This window comes from Pseudorca crassidens, chromosome 13 (genome assembly GCF_039906515.1).
Source record: "Pseudorca crassidens isolate mPseCra1 chromosome 13, mPseCra1.hap1, whole genome shotgun sequence".
NCBI classification, from domain to species: Eukaryota; Metazoa; Chordata; class Mammalia; order Artiodactyla; family Delphinidae; genus Pseudorca; species Pseudorca crassidens.
Window position 1 is genome coordinate 59,696,095 of NC_090308.1, and position 22,302 is coordinate 59,718,396.

The window sequence follows — 22,302 nt, forward strand, 5'->3', positions numbered from 1 at the left end:
AGAGGCCCGCGTACTGCAAAACAAAAACTTAAGTTCTCCAGTTAATGATAGTCTTCATTAGGGGTGATACCTTTAGCATATTGCATTTGCAAAGTGTTTAATATCTCAGAGTGACTATTTGGTTTTTATCTCAATGAAGTGTTATGCAGTAGGCAAGAAGTTAATATTATATCCATTTTACAGGTAAAGAAACTGAGGTACACAGTGGTTAAATATCACCCTATTTTTTATCGCTTAGATAAATTTGATATGAGAAACTTTCTGAGAACTTCCTCTCATGAATAGGTCTCTGGTAGCATAACCATGTGTACCAGTCTGCCAGGGACAGTCCCAGTTTATGCCCATTTTCCCCTCATCCCATCTGGTTCGTTTGTTCCCTTTTATTCTCAGAAGTGTCTCAATTTGGTTTATAAATCATATAATCATTTTAATCTATGAACATAAAGGTGTATTGACTCATTCTTTCAGAGAGATTATATAGGATTTTAATTTGTTTCTGAGATATACTTAGGTCAGAATTTTGAAAATTATCTGAATTCTTTTTTTCTCCTTATGATGTATTAGCATAGCCAGCTACCATATAGAAAATGGTTATGCATTAAGCATGCTTTATTCCACTAAAGAGTAATCTGGTGTGAGAGGAGGATATGAAGTAATAATAGTTAGTCATATGTTCTGCAGCAGAGAAATACTGCTAGTCTTGTGATAATCATAGAGATGTTTCAGTTTTTAAATGTGAACTGCTTTTGCCCTGAAGGTTAATGTGAAATCTTTATATTTTAAATAGGTTTGAGATATGGTTAATTTTTTTTGAGTTTTTGTAAATTGGATTTTTGCTGTATGTGGATTTAAATCACAGAAGTTGCCAATTCCTTAACACAGGCCTTTAAGGAAAATTTGGTATCTCACTTCTCATACTAGAGACTTTAGATTTTTATATATTTCTGTTTAATGCTTTTCTCCCAACCTAGATAAGAGTGTGTTAAACTCTTACAATCCCAGTCATCTATTTTGTTTCTATTTATTTTTTTAATTGAAATGTACAGTGTTTCAAGGGTATAGCAAAGTGATTCAGTTATATATATTCTTTTTCACATTCTTTTCCATTATAGGTTATTACAAGATATTGAATATAGTTCCCTGTGCTATACAGTAGGTCCTTGTTTATCTATTTTATGTATAGTAGTGTGTATCCATTAATCCCACAGTCCCAATTTATAATCTCCCCCTCTTTCCCCTTTGGTAACCATAAGTTCGTTTTCTGTGTCTGTAAGTCTATTTCTGTTTTGTAAATAAGTTCATTGTATTTTTTTTTTAAGATTCCACATATAAGTGATATCATATAATATTTGTCTTTCTCTGACTTATAGGTCCATCCATATTGCTGGAAATGGCATTATTTCATTCTTTTTTTTATGGCTGAGTAAAAATTCCATTGTGTGTGTGTCTGTGTATATATATGTATACATATATATACACAGACACACACAGCACATCTTTATCCATTCATCTGTTGATGGACATTTAGGTTGCTTCCATGTCTTGGCTATTGTAGGTACTGCTGCACTGAACATTGGGGTGCATGTATCTGGAGTGGGATTGCTGGATCATATGGTAGTTCTATTTTTAGTTTTTTAAGGATCCTCCATACTGTTCTCCATAGTGGCTGCACCAATTTACATTCCCACCAAGAGTGTAGGAGGGTTCTCTTTTCTGCATACCCTCTCCAGTGTTTATTATTTGTAGACTTTTTGATGATGGCAATTCTGACTTGTGAGGTGATACCTCATTATAGTTTTGGTTTGTATTTCTCTAATAATTAGTGATGTTGAACATCTTTTCATGTGTCTGATGGCCATCTGTATGTCTTCTTTGAAGAAATGCCTACATAGGTCGTCTGCTCAATTTTTGATTGGGTTGTTTGGTTTTTTGATACTGAGTTGTTGGTATATTTTGGAAATTAATCCCTTTTTTATAGCATCATTTGCAAATATTTTCTCCCATTCTGTAGGTTGTCTTCATTTTGTTTATGGTTTCCTTTGCTGTGCAAAAGCTTTTAAGTTTAATTAGGTTCCATTTGTTTATTTTTGCTTTTGTTTCCATTACTCTAGGAGACGGATCCAAAAAAATATTGCTGTGATTTATGTCAAAGAGTGTTCCTCCTATGTTTTCCTCTAGGAGTTTTGTAGTGTCTGGTCTTACATTTAGGTCTTTAATCCATTTTGAGTTTATTTTTGTATATGGTGTTAGAGAATGTTCTAGTTTCATTCTTTTACATGTAGCTGCCCAGTTTTCCCAGCACCACTTGTTGAAGAGACTGTCTTTTCTTCATTGTATATTCTGGCTTCCTTTGTCATAGATTAATTGACCATAAGTGTGTGGGTTTATTTCTGGGCCGTCTATCCTGTTCCACTGAACTATGTGTCTGTTTCTGTGCCAGTACCATACTGTTCTGATTACTGTAGCTATGTAATATAGTCTAAAGTCAGGGAGCATGACTCCTCTGGCTCCATTCTTCTATCTCAAGATTGTTTTGGCTATTCAGGGTCTTTTGTGTTTCCATACAAATTAAAAAACTTTTTGTTCCAGTTCTGTGAAAAATGCTATTGGTAATTTGATAAGGATTGCACTGAATCTGTAGATTGCTTTGGGTAGTATGGTCGTTTTAACTATTGATTTCTTCCAATCCAAAGACACCATATATCTTTCCATCTGTTTCTGTCATCTTCAGTTTCTTCTATCAACATCTTATAGTTTTCGGAGTACAGGTCTTTTGCCCCCTTAGGTGGGTTTATTCCTAATTATTTTATTTCTTTTGATACAATGGTAAGTGGGGTTGTTCCCTTAATTTCTCTTTATGATTTTTCATTGTTAGTGTGTACAAATGCAACAGATCTCTGTACATTAATATCTTTCAACTTTACCAGATTCATTGATGAGCTCTAGTAGTTTTGTGGTAACGTCTTTAGGATTTTTTATGTATAGTATCATGTCATCTGCAAACAGTGCCAGTTTTACTTCTTCTTTTCCAATTTGGACTCCCTTTATTTATTTTTCTTTTCTGATTGCTGTGGCTAGGACTTCCAAAACTATGTTGAATAAAAGTAGTGAGAGTGGCCATCCTTGTTTGTTCCTGATGAGAGTGTGTTAGCCTCTTACAATCCCAGACATCTATTTTAAAAGCAAATATAGTTTAAAGAGAAAAATTACTTTGGGACATTGCAGGGATCATTTTAACAGTGCCTTCCCTGCCCAGAACATAGTGCAGTCAGTGAGGCCAGCTGATGCATTTCTTTGAAATATCTGAAATGGTGACTAGATAAAAGGTGTGAAATACAATCTTAAAATGAGAGTTGTTCCAGGTTACCTAGTCGGCTGTAAGTGGAGAGTGGGGTGTCTATTTTATATTTCCGGTGGAAATACCACCTGTGCTGAAGCTTAAGTGAGTGTCTTCATTTTAATAGTGGGATAAGAAATATAAAACATAGCCCCAAATTGATGACTGTTACCTCCTTTCTATACTACAACTTAGTATACAGAAAAAAAAAAAAAATACCGTAGCTGCTCAAAGTTAAGTTTCCTTGTGGAAGAAAAATATGTTACCTTTTATACATATTTTCCCACTTAGACTTGATTTGGGCATGATATAGTTGCCATTCTTTCCTCTGAATTGTGGTTTATTTTTGTTTTAGATTATAACCACAGTACTATTAAATAGAGCTGAAATTCTCTGGCTGAGAATCATACTACTTCTCTCTGATTTGTGTGATTCAAATTGCTAGAATAACCAAAATATACTCATTAGCCCTATCAAATTATAAAACTAAATACATCAACCCTGTCATGCTTGTGATTATTTAGGACTAGTGGTGATGTTATCTTAATAAAGAATGATATAAAAGTGGATTGCTGGAAGCTGAGGGAAAATTTGTTAGAAAAAGAAACTCATTTATTGATAGCATGGTATAATGGAAGGAACACTGGCTTTGGAGCCAAACCTACTTGGATTTGAATTCATGCTCTGACTTCTGTGTACATGACATTTCTGAGACTTAATTGTGTTATCTATGAGTTGGGTACGATTTATTTTAGGAAGTAATAATGTAAAGACCCCAACACAATGTACACATAGTATTGCTAGAACAAAATGGTCTCCTTTTTGAGAGAGTTTTAGAGCACAGTCCTCAAGGCTACCTCATTTCTGAGGCTAATTACAAGCTCGGGGATTCCCAGAGCCATGTAATTTATGTGGACTCACAGAACTCCCTGAAAGCTTTTATACTCACAGTTATGGTTTATTATGGGGAAAAGATATAGATTAAAATTAGCAAAGGGAAGAGTACATAGTGCAGAGTCCAGGAAAAGTAGCAAATGTGGAGCTTCTGTTGTCCTCTCCCCATAGAGTTGAGACACCTTTGTCACCTGGCATCAGTGTGTGACAGTATGCAGGGAGTATTTCTAACCGGGGAAGCTTGCCTGAACTGCAGTGGTCAGAGTTTTTATTGGAGCTCCATTGCATAGGCATAATGGATTGCATCCACATGATGGTTGAGCTCAGTCTTCAGGTCAAATAATACAGGACCCAAAGCCCCCAGCCTAAGTTACATTGTTGATTTTCAGGTATAATTAGCCCTACCCTAAGACTGTGTGGGTGTGGCCACCCTCCACCCTCAGTTACATTGTTAGACAATAGTTATGACCCTAGGCCCAGGGGCAAACAAAGATACTCCTATCAGGCGAAACATTCGAAGGGCCCCGGAGATTACCTCCCAGAAACCAAGGATAAAGTCCAGACCTCTTTGGGCAAGGCCATATTCTTTACTACATATTTTTTCCTTATAAATATTTTGCATTCACTTTATTTACATAAATGTATTTCAAAAAACCAATAATTCCTTTCTAAAAATAACTGTATCATTGTACTAGTTATCTATTGATGAGTAAGAAAATTTGGCAGCTTAAAACAAACATTTTCTCACACAGTTCCTGAGGGTCTGGCATCCAGTAGGAGCCTAGGGGCTCCTGGCTCAGGATCTCATGAGGTTATAGTCAAGCTGTCACCTGGGTCCTCAGTCTCTGAAGACCTGACTGGGGCTGGAGGAATCACTTCTAGTCTCGCTCACCTTGGCAGGAGGCTTCAGTCACTCATCATGTGGGCTTCTTCGATCCTGTTCATAGCATAGCTTTTCCCAGGAGTCAACGAGAGAGATTGTCATTAAGATGGATGCTTCAGTGACTTCTCATCTTGGAAGTGACATACTATCAGTCCTACTAGTATTGGTATTCTGTTGGTAACAGACCAAGTCTGGTACAGTGTGGGAGGGGATTAAATAAGGGTATGAATACTAGGAGACAGGGGGATACTGGGCGCTGTCTTAGAGGCTGGCTACCACAGTCATTAGGCACTTTTATTAAGGAAATATTTATTTAGTGATTTTATGTAGTTAGCATCTTACATGAACATTATCCAGCCATTTAAAATCAAGAATATTGAACATGCTTTAACTTTGTATTGGTCACTGGAGTTCAATGAACAACATAGTTGTTATAACACGGATAGAAGGGTAGATGAGGCTCTTTGCCTTTATTCTTGAAGGCCTGTGTCTTAGTTTTCTGAAGTCTTATGGTAACTTCTGCACCATTTATTCTTATCTTGTCAGAAACTAGTTGTTACTTGCTGCTTCTTGGAGGTTCTTTCTTTGCTTCTCGTTTTGACCGATATCCACATATCCAAACCTTTAAGAACTGAGTATCAAATGAACTAGGTATCCTGTGAAAAGTTCCTCCAGGCTTTCCCTTTGGAAAAGTAGAATTGTTCTCAGTGCCTAGCCTTTGTGAAATATGTTGGCTTTGTGAAAGTCTTTTTTGACTTTCTTCTTTATTATAGAGAGTCTTCAGGATAGTTGAGCTTGCCAGATAAGTGACCATTGGCTAAATGAGGTAGCAGTGTGTAAAAGTTTTTTTTTAATTTTCTATATAAGATTTTTAGTTACTTGTTTACTAGAGTAGACCATCTTGAAGCTGTTATGCATAAAACAAAGGTAAAAATCTCTGCTGAGTAAAGTACAGAATAAAGAAGGACAGTCGCCGGTGTAAAAAAATCCAAAATATACTTAAAGGTTTTTTTTTCCCCTGTTAGATTGTATCTGACAGCAAAAATTTATTATTTGTTAAAACATTTATAATTTTATAGAAGTACCACTGTTTGATAAAACCACTCCTGATAAGGTTTATATGGGATTGGAATAGTTGTAAATTTTTTTCTTCCAAGTCTGTAAACTAACTCTTTGCCAAAGTAATTTTAGACAGTCAAGAAATTGTAATGATATCTGATGATAGTAGAAAATGTACTTCACACTTAACTTGCTACTTTATAATTTTAATAATAATTAAAAGCAGTAATTTTAATGCAATATTTTCTCCCTTTCTAGAGACAAATGGAATCAAACTGGAACTTTGTAGAAGAACTGCTGAAAAAGTCCATCAATGTTCAGGTACACATTTAAAGTGAGACAGTTTGTGGGCTTTGCTAAATTTTTATGTTACAGATTTTACTTATAATAACCAAGCAAACTGTTAAAATGATTTAAATAACAAACTTAGTTTACTTATAAAAAGTCTGAGATAGAATCATCATTCTTTGTCAATGCAGGGTCCTTGTACAATAGTTTTTATTTTGAAGATTTTTATTTTAACACTGACTTGCCAGTTAAAGGACAAAGATAATAGTCACCTGATTGGTGACTTTGAAAAATGTATTCAAAATAAGTAGCAGATGCTTCAGAACTATAAGCCATTCCTTGACTGTATGATATCAAGTCTAGGAGACATGATGAGGGAGATAGTCAGGAGCATTGGAAATTCAGCTATATCCTCAGCACAGCAGGAAGGTGACTTGCCTTGCTGAGCAATTTGTCTTACAGGCTTGACTCATACTATAACTGATAAGGTCCTAGTTTCTGAGTCCTCATTTCACACCTTATCATTTTTCTTTCTACAGAACGGTTAATGTAGTGTTTCATGGCCCAGAGGTCAGATTTGACCTCCTTTTAGTTTTAAATGTGCTCTTCATCACATCTTTAAACATATTGTATTATAGTTCTGTAAAGTTTTGTAGCATAAGTTATTTATGCTAAGATTTTAAGGGGAAATTTTAGTAAAGAATATTTTTTTAATTTGGGAAATAGACTCCTTTTCTGTTACGAAATGAAGATTGTTAAAAACTTGAAGAGGAATAAAAAAGAAATATGGTAGTACAAGATTGCTACACACATTTATTTTATAGCCATATCTTTGAAAATCATTTTAATATCTTAAATTTTTTTCCCTGTTATCTATATTAACTCTTAATTTTTTTAGGTGAAAATATAAGTATATTTAGTTATAGTATGAATCTTCTAATTATGAACTAAGAATTCTAGGTTAGAATGCCAAAGAACTCTGAATACGTAAGTTGCATCAGGAACAAAAGAGCTATTATCCCAAACACTAAATTTTTTTAATTTTCTTTTTTCTGTGTCATTTTCATTGGCTTTCTCCTATGTTCTTTTTGAGTACATACTGATTTAGTAACTCAAAAAGTTTCAGACATGTATTTTTTTACTTCTAGAATGTACAGAATCACTAAAAAGTGGTCACCATTATTTACATCAGCTATTAATCCAGTATTTTAATGGTATCACCTAAAGCTGTTTTGAAGATAAATCACTAATTCTTTTAAGTAGGTAGGATGACCATCTGGATTTACCTGGCTTGGAGTATCCCAAAATGTGGGACTTTCAGTGCTAAAACCAGACAAGGCCTGAGAAAACTGGGGCGAGTCAGTCACCAGAGAAGCAAGGATAGTACAGCTAATCTAAGAAACTTTCCCTGTGAATTTAAGTCTAGCATAAAGTCAAAGTAATATCTTTCCTGTAAGAGAAGAGGTCATTATAATATGTAGAAAAAAGCAGTCCATTCTCTCTAGTAACCTCAATTTTGTCATGCCTTGATTGTATCAAATTAGATTTTATAAGTAGTATAGGACTACTTGCTGGAGTTCCTGAAACCAATTTTGTGGGTGCAGTAGGTGGTCATAAAGAATAAATAATATGTTTGGATAGAGCTATCAGTTTGATTATATCTGTTTTCCCCCACTGAGGTAAATTAAAATCTGACCATGCTCATGTGCTGTGACTTGATCTCCAACAATGAAAGAAAGAGTCCATTTACAATATTTAAAAAATATATATGTTTCACATATAGAGTAGTCTTCACATAAAATTGGTGGGCACTCCACTGTAGTCTTAATTAAGCAAATAATGTTCTAAATCTTTTTCTAGCCAGAGAGGATTTCCAGAAACAGACATTGAGCTTTGTTAGTAGAGAGCATATATTGTTTAATTTTACTTAAACTGAATAGTTAAGTATTTGCTTTAAAAAACATTTTTTAGAGGTAATCCTATTTAATATTTGTGAATGCTAACAGTAAACATCTGTTCTACCTTTATAATAGCATTATTTTTTTTTTTTTATGAAAAGGGAGATTTTTAGTTTTATGCTACCTACTTTTTAAAGCCTCATTATTTGATGAGATCACAGAACAGTTTTCTAACAAAGGTCATAGAAGGGTATAAGAAGAAATCCTAAGCAAGCCTAATATTTAAAAAAAAATTTTTTTTCATTTGTCAAAGAATTTGGAGAGTCCAAGGCTAAAAACCACTCAGAATGTGATTAGCTCTGAATAATGTGGAACAATAATCTTCTAATTACTAATCCAAAATGTTTGTGTTTCTTGGACAGAAGGATCTTGCCCGAGATATTGAAGTCTAACTCTCTTTATCCAGTCCTAAAAAAATCCCATCAGTTAGACTGACAGTTAACTGTTTAGCTTGCAAATAAATTTTATTCTCCTGGTGATTTCTGATAGGCAAGTCAGTTATACATAAAAAGAAAAAATGAACCCACAATTGTTATATTGCCATTTGTATAGAATAAGCTAAAAGAGTAAATGTTTTCATTTTTAGTTCTATAAAAGAATTTGATATATGGAATATACCCGAATTTAATATGCCTGCATTTAATCTTTTGAAATAAAGATAGGAAGGCATTCTTTTAAAAAGGACTAAGAGGGTTTCCCTGGTGGTGCAGTGGTTGAGAGTCCACCTGCCGATGCAAGGGGACACGGGTTCGTGCCCCTGTCCGGGAAGATCCCACATACCGTGGAGCAGCTGGGCCCATGAGCCATGGCCGCTGAGCCTAAAAATTTCCTAAAGTACTTGAAGCTTTGGTGTATTCTAACAGATTAATAACTAAAAGAGTTAAAAGCCTTCTCAAAAAAATCTGGTCATGTTTGGTTCACTCTCATTCACTGAAATATTTGGCAGCAAGATCACTCTTCTCTTCTATACCTGTATACTACTTTTATTAGTGACCCCAACATCATTGTGTATAATCCACCTGTCCTCTAAGTTTCTTCATATCCTTACTTCTAATCAGATTTTCTTTTATTTACCTTACCCACTGCCTCCCATTAGTTACGCTCTACATTTTTTCACTTTTCATTTTCATTCTGTCCATCATCATTGATCTTTTCATTTTTCTGTGTTCATCCATGTCCAAACTTTCCTCCTTGAACAATGTAGATTATACAACCCCTTATTATAATCACTCCATCACAAACACCTTTAATTCCATAGCCCTTACCTATTTTAAACTTGGCAAAACCTAATACCCTTCTCTTACCTCTCTGCCACGCCCCCACCGCAGCTGAATGTTGGTGGAAAAAACTCATACACTTATTCTTGCTGACTGGTCTGACTTTAAATTCTTGATCATAAATCTTTTCAAGTGGCACTCGGCTCTAGAATGTTTACTTTTCTACTCTCCAAAACAACTTATTTCAGAATTCCTTTTTTAACACACAGTTCAACACATGCTGTGCCCCAGTCACCTTAGCTAAGCATCTTGCCTCATAAATCATTGAGAAAATAGGACCAGTCAGTTGAGAACTCCTTTATGTTTAAACCTTCTAATCTCCCAATGTGCCTGCTTTGTACACAACCTCTCAATCTGCTTTTCTGTTATATTGGAAGTGTCACTGTTTCCCTCAAAGGCTAATTCCTTTCCCTGTGTACTGGATCCTTTCTCTTCTCACCTGTTCAAGGACTTTATATATCGTCACTTAAGTATCACTACTTCCTCACCTTCTATTATCTCCTCAACCTGCCATAGTTAAGCATCTGTGTCTGCCATACCTGAAACTACTGTTGTCAAAGGCATCAATAACTTCCACATTGTCAAATCTAAGAGTTCTTTGTTCTCATTTTAACCTCTCAGTAGCATTCAACCCTGTTGACCCCCTTCCCTTTCTGAAATATTTCTCTTGGTTTCCATGATGCCTGGTTTCCTTCCTACTTCATTGGCCATTGGGTTTTGCTTATAGACTCCTCCTTTTGCTTCCTACCTAAATTTTGGAATAGCAAAGGGCTCTCAGTTCTGGATCCTTTTCTCTTTTCCATCGTCTTTCCTAGGTTGATCTTATCTAGTCTCTTAGCTCTAAAAGCCATCAATATGAAAGTAACATCCAAATTTATATCAATAGCTCTGACTTTTCCCTTGAGCTATAGACCCATATGTCAGTTGTCTACTTAATATTTCCACTTGGTTGCCCTGTGCACTTTCTCATGTGTTCCTCCCCTAGTCTTTGCCATCTTAGGAAGTGGTTCCATCAACCCATTTTCTTAAGCCAAATGAGAGTTCTCCTTAATTGCTGTCTTTCCTTCATACCTTAATGTAACTCATCAACAAATCCTATTGTCTCTGTTTCCAAACATATCTCTAAAGTTGTCCACTTATCTTAGTCTTACAGTTTCACAGAGTCACCTCCTAACATTTTGACAGGAGGAGAAGGAAGTAGAAAAAAGTAGACATTTTAATCTCATCTTCTGTGATGGAATAGCCATACATGTTTGTTGAAAAGTGACACAACACTGAATCCCAGTCATTCAACAGTTATTTATTTAAAGCATGCTTTAAAGCATACTATATCTCAAGCACCTTCAAATTTCCCAGCATTTCTACTTTGTACTTGACCTCTGCCTGATTTTCTATTACATTGGAAGTGTCAATGAATACTACTGTATTCATTCTCATACTCATTCTCGATGCATGATCCAATGTACATGATCCAATGTACTATTTTTTAAACAATCATTTCATGTCACCCCTGTGCTTACAATCTTGTAGAGGCTTCCCAACATAATTAAAATAAAAACCATAATTCTGACTATAAACTATAAAGCCTCAAATGAGGTATGATTCCTGACTATCTCTGACTTAATCCTATAATATCAAGCTTACTGCTAATTCAGGAACTTTCCATGTGTTTTCTCTGTGATGAATGCTTTACTTTCAGTTCTTTATGTGGTTGGCTGTTTTTCATTCAGTCATTTAGCCCAAATGCCAGCCCTCAGAAAGGTCTTTCCATTCTTAATTCCTGGTAAAATAATGACCCACATCCTCTACCAGCTACCCTACCACATTACTCTGCTTTTTCTGTTTCTCATGGTGGTTCTAATTGTTTACATTTATCTTGTTTGTTTCAGTGTCGTCTTTTTCCATTCTCCACCACAGTGTAACTTCTATTAGTGCATGTACCATGTCTGACTTATTCATTGCTTTATGCCTAGTACCTTAGAATAGTGTCTGGTATATAGTAAGCTTTGAATAAATGATTGCTGAATGATTGGAATTCAGTGATGTGTCACTTTTTAACAAACATGCATGGTTGTTTCATCATAGAAGATTAAAGTGTCACTTCTTTTCTACTCTCTCCTGTTGCCACTTCCTAAAAGGTTAAAATTTATGTACTCTGCCAATCCTCTGGTTTTTAGAAGAACAACGCTTGTATTCCCATAAAGAATTTGACCTCATATTGATACTTAAGTATGAGCAAGTCCTCTGGATTTGTGTACATCTTAATTATTCGATCATTTATGCTATTTCATTCTGGTTTGGGTTTCTTTTTCAGTCTCTGGGTTCTACACCATTCAGTTATTAAATACCTATTGTAATTGTTAAATAACTGAGTAAAAAGTCAAAGTGAGTTATGTAATTTCAGTTATCTGAATATACTAATGATCTCTAAAGCAAAGTTTTAGAAGTATACCTTATGCTGATTTAGACCTTCTAGTCTGAAGATGAGAATGGGTATGACTTGGTGATATATATTTATATTCTTTTTAGGAGCAGGTTATTCAGTGCAATATCAACTGATAATGTGTGTTGCCAGAGCGCATTTAGCTCCTCACAATTTCAGTTTATTTTTTAGGATGGTGTACTAGAAGAGCAGTTACGAATGTATCTTCACTGTTGTTTGACCCTTTGTGATTTCTGGGAGCCAAACATTGCAGTTGTCACCATTCTGTGGGAATATTACAGTAAGAACCTGGTGAGTAAATAGAGTATGAATTTGTTCCAGGAATTTGAAGAATTTGTACATGATATATGAGGAATATTTTCATGGCTTAATTATATATAATTATGGATTTTTCTTAAAACTAATTTTTCAAAGAAGATTAGCTCAAAAACACTTATGTTTCACATTGTCTAAAGAGCATTGGCATAAGGGAATGGAGCATGTAAGGTCCCTTTTCTCTTTTTTGTATTAAAATACTGAGTTTATTTCACATGTATATTTTTGTCTCCCCACCATTTCCATTTGTCTGACCACCACTACTACTATGTCCTATCATAACATTCCATACATACTTAAAGCCAAGCAAAGGGTGGAGTTCCATCTTTAAAAACTAAACAGGCATTTTGGACAACACATTCTTGGCAATGGAACCTGGACAACATTTATCAGACACGGTAGGGGAAGTTCTCACTCTGTGTTGTAAAAAGGACAGCCAGATATCAACTGTTACAGAAATGAACTAAGACAGAAGAGTTTAACAAACGGTTTAAACTATTTTCTTAAAGAGACTTCCTCCACTGCCAGAGATCTTGAATAGCCTCCTGATCAGTCATCTGGAAACAATTCTTCACATAATTGATGAATTTGGCTTCCACTTTGGGAAGGGAACCACCTTTTTCTATACTTGCTTGCATTTTTGCTTTAATGTCTTCTACAGAGCTAGGTCCATTCGGTGTTTTAGGAGTTTTTTTCCGTTTTTTGAAGGATTCTTGACTTTTTGATCTTGGTATTGATGGTTTTGAGTCTTTTCCATTCTGGTTTGATTTTTGTGCATTTTTGCCTGGAGTATCTCGTACAGATTTCTTTACTGGAGCTTTTTCTTCAGCTTCCTCATCATCATCGTCGTCATCATCATCTTCATCTTCATCAGCAGCAAGTTTTACTTTTTTCCGTGGAAACTTGCTACCACTTCCAGGGGCAGAACGCTTTCCAGATATACTTAGGAGTGTCACATCCTCCTCCTCTGCATCTTCCTTCACAGCTATTAAGTGCTGTCCACTAATATGCACAGGCCCTGAACCACACTTCAACCGTAAGACCACAGGTGGTGTTATTTCAAAGCCCCCAAGGGAAACCGTTGGCTGCACAGACATTTTCAAAGTTGCCAGTGTTACTTTAACTGGACTGCCTTCATAATTCATCGCCTCTGCTTCCACAATGTTCAATTCATCCTTTGCGCCAGCCCCTAAACTGACCGTTCTTAAAGATAACTGGTGCTCATTTTCATCATTATCCACCTTAAAGTGATAATCTTTGTCGGCCGTTAGTTCACAACTGAAAAGATAGTTCTGGGGCCTCAGGGGCCTCATGTCCATGTCCATCGAATCTTCCATGGGTTGGTGGCACGCACTTCGGTGGGAGAGAAAATAGAAGGAGATAAAAGACTACGTTCCAAGGAACAGTTGCGCAGGACGGAATCAGACCAGGGCCCCTTTTCTCTTAAGAGTGAGATTAAGCAAAGTAGCCCAAATTGTGCCAGAAAGATATTTTTTAAAAATCTTCTTTTATAAGTGTTTTCTAACAACTATTGATTGCTTGCAACACATTGAACAGTTAGTGCTATCTTGAATAAGAACTAGTCTTGGCATTTGAGTAGCTTATAGGCTAGTAGGCAGAAGCACAAATATTGTAGGAAAAAAGTTATAATACTGTGGAAGGCTAAAGGAAGGAGTATCTGATCCAGTTTACGGACTTGTAGAAGACTTTATGAAGTCATAATTTTTTAAGTTGACCTGGGAAATGAGTAGAATTTTCCAAGTACATAAGAAAATGAGTATCCAAGCAAAAGGAATAGTGTGGACAAATGTAAAGAGACATGAAAAACATGATTTATTCCTACTGTGTTAAATAGTTCTGAATGATGGGTCTGAGGTGATTATGGAGAGATACGGGAGATAAGGAAGGTAGAGAAGTTAGTCTGGGGCTGGATTATGAAGGGTTAAAGATAATTGTTGAGTTATGATTTATTCAGGAGACATTGGAAAGCAAGGATGTGACACATTAGGTATGTGTTTGAGAAAGTTTTTTCTGAAAGTAGTATTAAGGAATTGGGTACAGATGAGTTAGTAGTCCAGTGTAGTAGTAGAAGCAAATAATGCAGTGAGTGAGAACTAAAATAGGGATAGTGGATTTTAAAAGGAGAGGACAAACTTGGAAGATAAAATTTTAAAGGTACATTTAAAAGACTGAGTTACTTGTGTGTGGAGAGAAGAGAAGATTTGGAACATTTGGTTCTCTGGGTAAATACAAAGGGAACCCCTCAGTCAAGGTGGAAAATAGATATGGAGGATTTACAAGTAAATTACAAGTTTGGGTTTGTACATATTGAGCATATTAAAAATGGGAAAAATACCTTTCTCTGAAGCACATTGTCAGGCTGGTGGGAGAAATGACCAATTCTGATTCTCAGGCAGAATGTATACAAGATGAGTCTAGAGTATCTTGTCATACCTGAAAGCAAGGAAGGTATCAAAGTAAGCTGGAGTCATGTCAGAAGGGCACAGGAGCCAACTTTAAGGAGCTCCCATTGCCCAACACTGGGTAAATTTGGGCATAGGGAAGTTTAAATCCTTGAGTTTATGGTACTTTTAGAAAAGTTGTTATTCTGGAAACTGTAAATAAATGAAAATATAAACTATATTTTAGAGTACCAGATTTCTGATGAGGTAGTTTAGAAGGAATGATAAAAAAATCTCTGTTCCAGGGCTTCCCTGGTGGCGCAGTGGTTGAGAGTCCGCCTGCCGATGCAGGGGACACGGGTTCGTGCCCCGGTCCGGGAAGATCCCACATGCTGCGGAGCGGCTGGGCCCGTGAGCCATGGCCGCTGAGCCTGTGCGTCCGGAGCCTGTGCTCCGCAACAGGAGAGGCCACGGCAGTGAGAGGCCCGCGTACCGCAAAAAAAAAAAAAAATCTCTGTTCCATACCTCCGATGAAATAAGCCATCTGGATGATGATCATCCATGGCTGCTCAAACTGCAGGGATCACTGAAATGGATAGATCAGGCTGACAGCACGATCAGTCTCAACATCACAAAAAGAAAGACGGTGAGAACGTATGTGCCTCTTTGCTAACTGAAATAGGAAGTACTCAGTACTACCAATGAAAGATTCTCACCAGAAAACTTGACCTGAATCTGACCAGTCTGCTAGGTACAGCTACCACTTTACAGAAAAGATAGAGGATGAAAGAATATATTAATGAGTCTAGGAAGATACAAGCAGCTAAATCCAGAATCTAGGAAATACCACACAATAAATTACCTGATAAATGTTGTGACAAAAACATTGGGAAATTTATAGAATAAAAGATTTAAGAGGCATGTCAACCAAATGCAATGTATGGATCTTGTTGCTATCCAAAGTTGAAAAAACTAACGGTTAAAAAGGCATTTTGAGGATAATCCAGGAATTTGAATACCCCTTGGTGTTCTGTGCTTGAATGGAATTTTTATTTTAGGGGAATATGCGGTAATGGCTGTGTAATTTTTATGATTAAGAAGAGTCAAACTTCTAGTGAGCTAATTGGGATTTACAGCTTTCCATTTTTATTTATTCAGAGACTTAATACTTGTTTTCTGTCTTTTGCTTTTAGAATAGTTCTTTCAGTATTTCTAGGCTTCCTTTGAAAGGCCTTACATATGTCATTAAGTCACCCTTGTCTATGCTAGAAATGGTGAAGACCTGCTGTTGTGATAAACAAGATCATGACCTGTATAAATCCAGCAGTAGTTACACTTTTTTCCTTTGCATTTTGGCAAAAGTTCTTAAGAAAGCAATGAAGAACAATGGCCCTCATCCTTGGAAACAAGTCAAAGGAAGGTATGTGCCATATCTTTCTTTGTCATGAATGTTCACTTACATCTTTGGAGAAGTTTTACTGTTTGTATTTTTTAAGTTAACTTGTGCTTGTTTGTCTTTATGGTTTACATTTTAAATGTATTCGTTAATGTAGGACAGCAAATTATGGAGCATTTTGATCTTGCCAATTTGTTACAGTAAGGAACAAACCTAGTATACATAACTTGGGGAGGATTTTAGCTTCTTATTTATCTCATCAGTCCTAAAGTTTGAAATTCCACATATTAAATGCAGGGATATAAGAGAACTGTTATTTTTCTTGTCAAAATTAATTGTAATGTTTTATGTAATTCTTTGCATGTATTTTATTAAAAATTATAGAAATAAGAAACATTTCCAAATCATACATTGGCAGGTGGTAGATTCAGTCTATAAAACTTAGTGTTCTTGGAGCCCACCAGTCCCACAAGCCCTGCTTTCTTGCATGAAAACTAACCAGAATATAATAGAACCAAATAACTCTGATGTTCTCATTTGAGGAGTATGCCATTTTCATTTCTGGTGTGGTAAAATAAACTTTTGATCACATTTGTCTATTCTTTTTTGAAAGTTTTGCTTGTTAAATGGGTGTGATTTTTTTTAACATCTTTATTGGAGTATAATTGCTTTACAATGGTGTGTTAGTTTCTGCTTCATAACAAAGTGACTCAGTTATACATATACATATGTTCCCATATCTCTTCCCTCTTGCATCTCCCTCCCTCCCACCCTCCCCATCCCACTCCTCCAGGCGGTCACAAAGCACCGAGCTAATCTCCCTGTGCTATGCAGCTGCTTCCCACTAGCTATCTACCTTACGTTTGGTAGTGTATATATGTCCATGCCTCTCTCTCGCTTTGTCACAGCTTACCCTTACCCCTCCCCATATCCTCAAGTGCATTCTCTAGTAGGTCTGAGTCTTTATTCCTGTCTTACCCCTAGGTTCTTCTCGACATTTTTTTTTCTTCAATTCCATATATTTGTGTTAGCATACGGTATTTGTCTCTCTCTTTCTGACTTACTTCACTCTGTAGGACAGACTCTAGGTCTATCCACCTCATTACAAATAGATCAATTTCGTTTCCTTTTATGGCTGAGTAATATTCCATTGTATATATGTGCCACATCTTCTTTATCCATTCATCCGATGATGGACACTTAGGTTGTTTCCATCTCCGGGCTATTGTAAATAGAGTTGCAATGAACATTTTGGTACATGACTCTTTTTGAATTATGGCTTTCTCAGGGTATATGCCCAGTAGTGGAATTGCTGGGTCATATGGTAGTTCTATTTGTAGTTTTTTAAAGAACCTCCATATTCTTAATTGTCTAACCTTGTACTACTTCTTTTGCCTATTAGCCCCTTTTCTAGCCCTCTGTGCAGTAGACTGCCCTCTACCACTTGCTCAGCTTATGTGGTGGAAGCTCTCACAGCAGAATACTTTTTAATTTAGGTAGAGACTTCTCAAGAATCACTACATGAAATTCCTGTTTGATTCACACAATGAATAATTCTTGCAAGGTTATGGTGATACAGTTTGGATTTTTTATTTAGAATATATATATATATATTTAATGGTAGTGTCTTTGTTAAACCTCCAAGTAATTAGGTAGCTCAAACAGTAGTTTTTTTATTTTGTTCTGTTTGCCAGTTTGTTTTTGAATCTTAAATCATTTTATGGAAGACATAATACTCAGAACTTTATTGCCAAAAGAAATTGGAATTCAGTAACAAGTCTCTCTCTACCAAGCGCTATCATGGGCAAGATGGAGGATATAAAGATAATTAAGCAGATCTTTACTTTCAAGAGCTTATCAGCTTCATTGTTTATAGATAAACATTTAACCTCTCATAAGCATTAATCATTTCTATCTTGAATAAACCAATTATAGAAGTTACAAAGAAATTTAACAATCCATAAGTAAGATTCAAAATGGTTTTCAATTCTAATCCCTTAATTGATGAAAGAAAAGTACATCAACTTTTAAATTGTATTAAATAGTATTGACAGCAGCTTTTTAAATGGCTAGTCTTGGATATTTGAGCACTAACAATTTTTCTTTGTAAGTAGGTAAAAATAATTTTTCCGGAGCTTTAAATTATGTCTTAACATATAAGTACAGCAAGAGCCAAGTCTTCGTGAAGGGTAGATGGAGAAAGGGTTTAAGGAAAATTGTTACATAAAATTGCCCTGTTAAGATTTCTATAAAGTGCAACAAGTTGTACTTAAAAGGATTATGTACTCTTTTTTATTTGTCAATAAGAATTTAAAAAGAAAGGTAATGGGGGGACTAAAATAAAAGGAAAAGCCATGTACTATATGAAAAGAACATTTTTACTGTCCTTTGGGGAAAGCCACTGAATCCTTTGATTCACTTATAGATGCTTGCTGCATCCTTGAGAAATGTGAAGGTAAGTGGGGGCAGTGGTGTTCTGTGAGGTTGTTTTCTAAGCAGGGAAAGTGACACAATAGCACCATAATGTAGAAATAGATAACAATTTAAAGTAATGAGACTGTCATGAGTATTGAGTGAAATGTTATTTTGAAAGATGCATTTTTGTGAATGAAACAATTTTATTAATTCAGCTTTTTGTTTTACAGGATATATTCTAAATTCCATCAAAAAAGAATGGAAGAACTAACTGAAGTTGGTCTGCAAAACTTTTTCAGCCTTTTTCTACTGTTAGCATGTGTGGCAGAGGTGGAAGATGTAGCAAGTCATGTTTTAGGCCTCCTAAATTTCCTCAAGCCTGCCTTTATAACATCTCCTCTCATTTGGAAGGGTCAGATGGCCTTCCTCTTGATGTACACCCAGAAAAACCTGGACATCAGTGTTTTGGCTGAGATATTTTCAGGTGCTTTCCGGGAGAAAGCAAAGGAGTTCTTGGTATCTAAGAATGATGAAATGGGACAAAAACAGACTCTCTGGTCACTTCTTTCCATATATATTGATGGTGTTCAAGAAGTGTTTGAGACTAGCCATTGCTTGCATCCTTCCCATGAAAAACTGCTTAATGATGGCTTTAGTATGCTTCTACGAGCTTGTCAAGAATCTGAACTTAGGACAGTGTTGAGCTTTCTACAAGCTGTTCTGGCCAGAATCAGGTATGTTTTCCAGTAACGTTCTGATTTATTGATTTGCTTTATATCATCACCTGTGTTGATTCTGTATTAAAGTTTTCCTTTTGACATACTCATGAAATTCAGTTGTAAAGAGAGGAGTTAAAGGAGTTTTACTGCAATGTAACATAAATCAGTAGTTTTCAAACAGTGCTTCTTTGAAAGAAAGCTTATGTGCAAACACATAAAACTAAACTAAATCAAGCATAGCTCTGGTGTAGTCCAAGAGCCATGCCTCTTGGCCCCTTCTTTCCTCTCTGCCTCTCCTAGAAGAGCATTATTATCCAGAGGGATATTTCAGACATTCTAAGCAAGACCATGAGCTCAAATCTGATGTGGCTTTCATTGAAACATACGTAGTTTTGTGTGCGTAAGGAGATTTTGGCCACATTATACCATTAAAAAAAAGTAAGTCTCTTTAAATATTTTGCTGCAGAGTTGCAACCTCAAATGCATGAAATATTTGGTTGGCCAAAAAATTTGTTTGGGTTTTTCCAAAAGATCTTACAGGAAATCCCAAACGAGCTCTTTGGCCAGTACAACACTTCCAGCTGAAATAGTTTATTCTAAGATTAAGATAGGAGTGTTCGGTGCTTCCTTGGTGGCACAGTGGTTAAGAATCCGCCTGCCAATGCAGGGGACACGGGTTCGAGCCCTGGTCTGGGAAGATCCCACATGCCGTGGAGCAACTAAGCCTGTGCACCACAACTACTGAGCCTGCACGCCACAACTGCTGAGCCCACGTGCCACAACTACTGAAGCCCACACACCTAGCTCCGCAACAAGAGAGGCTGCCGTAATGAGAATCAGCCTGCGCACCACAACAAAGAGTAGCTCCCACTCACAACTAGAGAAAGCCCGCACACAGCAATGAAGCCCCAACACAGCCAAAAATAAATAAATAAATTTATTAAAGACAAGATAGGATTGTTCTATTTATAACACCAATCATCTATACAAAACTTACTGTTCTCAGATCCACTTAAATTATGCAAATGTGCGGATACCCTCCGACCCAAACAATAATGGATAAGAACAGTAATTATGACATTTATTGCCTATAAGGCCCTTTCTACATAACAGTTTCACCTTTAAATACATGTTCTTGAGAAGTTAGATACTACCGCTCAGTGCAGTTAGTTACTGTCACTAAAAAGTTGTGTAAAAGTTAGGTATAAAAATATGATTTTATTTAATATCATGTCTGAAGTTAACGAAGAGACTGCGTCCCTCTTCTTAGCTGCACATTACAAAAGTGGCATCTGTTTTTCAAAGATAGTAAACTTGATGAAATTTCCGAATTTTGGACATTTATTCATTATGAGTTTCATTACTAATTCATTACTAATTACTAATTCATTACTAATTTTCTTAATTTATGTTGGGCTGTGTGTTCATACAGATTAATCCACGGGTTTTCACTCTTTAGATTTTGTGTAGTTTTTATATTTATGTACTCTAGTTCTTGATCAGATAATCATTCCCCTTATCCCCCAATGTAAGCTGTATCAAATTTTTAGGTGGATGGCTAGATAAATGGATAAGTAAATGAATAGCCAACTTCATTAGAAGAAGCTTTTACTGATTCTGGATCTTCTCCACGAAGTACATTTGTTCTTTCTTAGTCTAGTAGAGTTTATTAGCAGATGATATACTTTTCCAAGTGCCAAATTCATTTTGTTTGTTCAATTTTTAAATAAGTGGTAAGTAGTGCTTCTGGGGCAGAATTAGGAATTTCCTGTGCTTCTGGGGCAGAATTAGGAATTTCCATATTTCTGGTACCATTTTTGGTTTGTTTGTTTATATTTGTCTGAATATACAAAACAAGAAGGAAGAGGAGGGAGCTGGTCTAAACCATCCTGGTGATAGTGCTGCAGTCTGGGCAAAGGAGTAGAAAATGATGTGAGAGTTTGGGCATCTTGGGAATATGCAGTCATGGAACCAAGTGGCAGAATCCATATATCTTTCTACCTTTTCCATTAAAGATAGACAAGTCTTTTTTATTTGTCTTAACAATTGTATTGTTTCTTATATATGTTTTTTTTAAACAAAGATTCATATCTTACAAATACTATTTAATTTTTTAGTTAGAAATTTGGAGGAACCTATTTTTTTTTTTGAGGTTCTTCAAAGTATTGGGCTAGCCAAAAAGTTTGTTCAGAAAACCTGAACGAACTTTAGGTCCAATCCAGTAGTTTGGAGAGCAGTGGGGCAGTGTGGAGGAATCTTCTTTTGTTGTGAAATTTTTCTTTTTTTTAATTTTAAGGAACATTTATTTATTTATTTATTTATTTATGGCTGTGTTGGGTCTTCGTTGCTGCGCATGGACTTTAGTGGCAGAGATTAGGGGCTACTCTTCACTGCGGTCATCAGGCTTCTCATTGCAGTGGCTTCTCTTGTTGCACAGCACAGGCTCTAGGCGTGCAGGCTTCAGTAGTTGTGGCATGCAGGCTCAGTAGTTGTGGCTCATGGGATCTAGAGTGCAGGCTCAGTAGTTGTGGCACACAGGCTAAGTTGCTCTGTGGCATGTGGGATCTTCCCAGACCAGGGCTGGAACCCGTGTCCCCTGCATTGGCAGGTGGATTCTTAACGACTGTGCTACCAGGGAAGTCCCTGAAATTTTTCTTTGAATTGCAAATGTAGTATGTTGTGTTGGTAAAAATGGTAAAAGAAAAAAAAAATGAGGTGTAAGGTGACAAGTAAAAGTTCCTCTCCCCAACTTCACTCCTTTATTCTCTAGTTCAATGGTTCTCACCTAGGGGTGAGTTTTTCCCCCAGGGGACATTGAGCAGTGTCTGGAGAAGTTTTTGATTGCCACATGTATGAGGGGTGCTACCCAGCATCTAGTGGGTGGAGGTCAAGGACACTGCTACATAAATAGCCTAC

At 36.2% G+C, this 22,302-nt stretch overlaps 1 protein-coding gene and 1 pseudogene across 2 annotated transcripts in view; one reads left to right on the forward strand and one right to left on the reverse strand.

The window, feature by feature from the left end:
• Positions 1-22,302, forward strand: part of MMS22L (MMS22 like, DNA repair protein) — a 141,369-nt gene that overhangs the window by 35,801 nt on the left and 83,266 nt on the right. For both annotated transcript variants that reach the window (XM_067702527.1, XM_067702528.1), the window contains exons 11-14: positions 6,432-6,494; positions 12,311-12,430; positions 16,050-16,276; positions 18,898-19,401. In XM_067702527.1, the coding sequence (XP_067558628.1) occupies positions 6,432-6,494; positions 12,311-12,430; positions 16,050-16,276; positions 18,898-19,401 (914 nt within the window). The remainder of the gene's footprint in view (positions 1-6,431; positions 6,495-12,310; positions 12,431-16,049; positions 16,277-18,897; positions 19,402-22,302) is intronic.
• On the reverse strand, positions 12,639-13,858 carry LOC137205032 (nucleophosmin pseudogene; annotated as a pseudogene).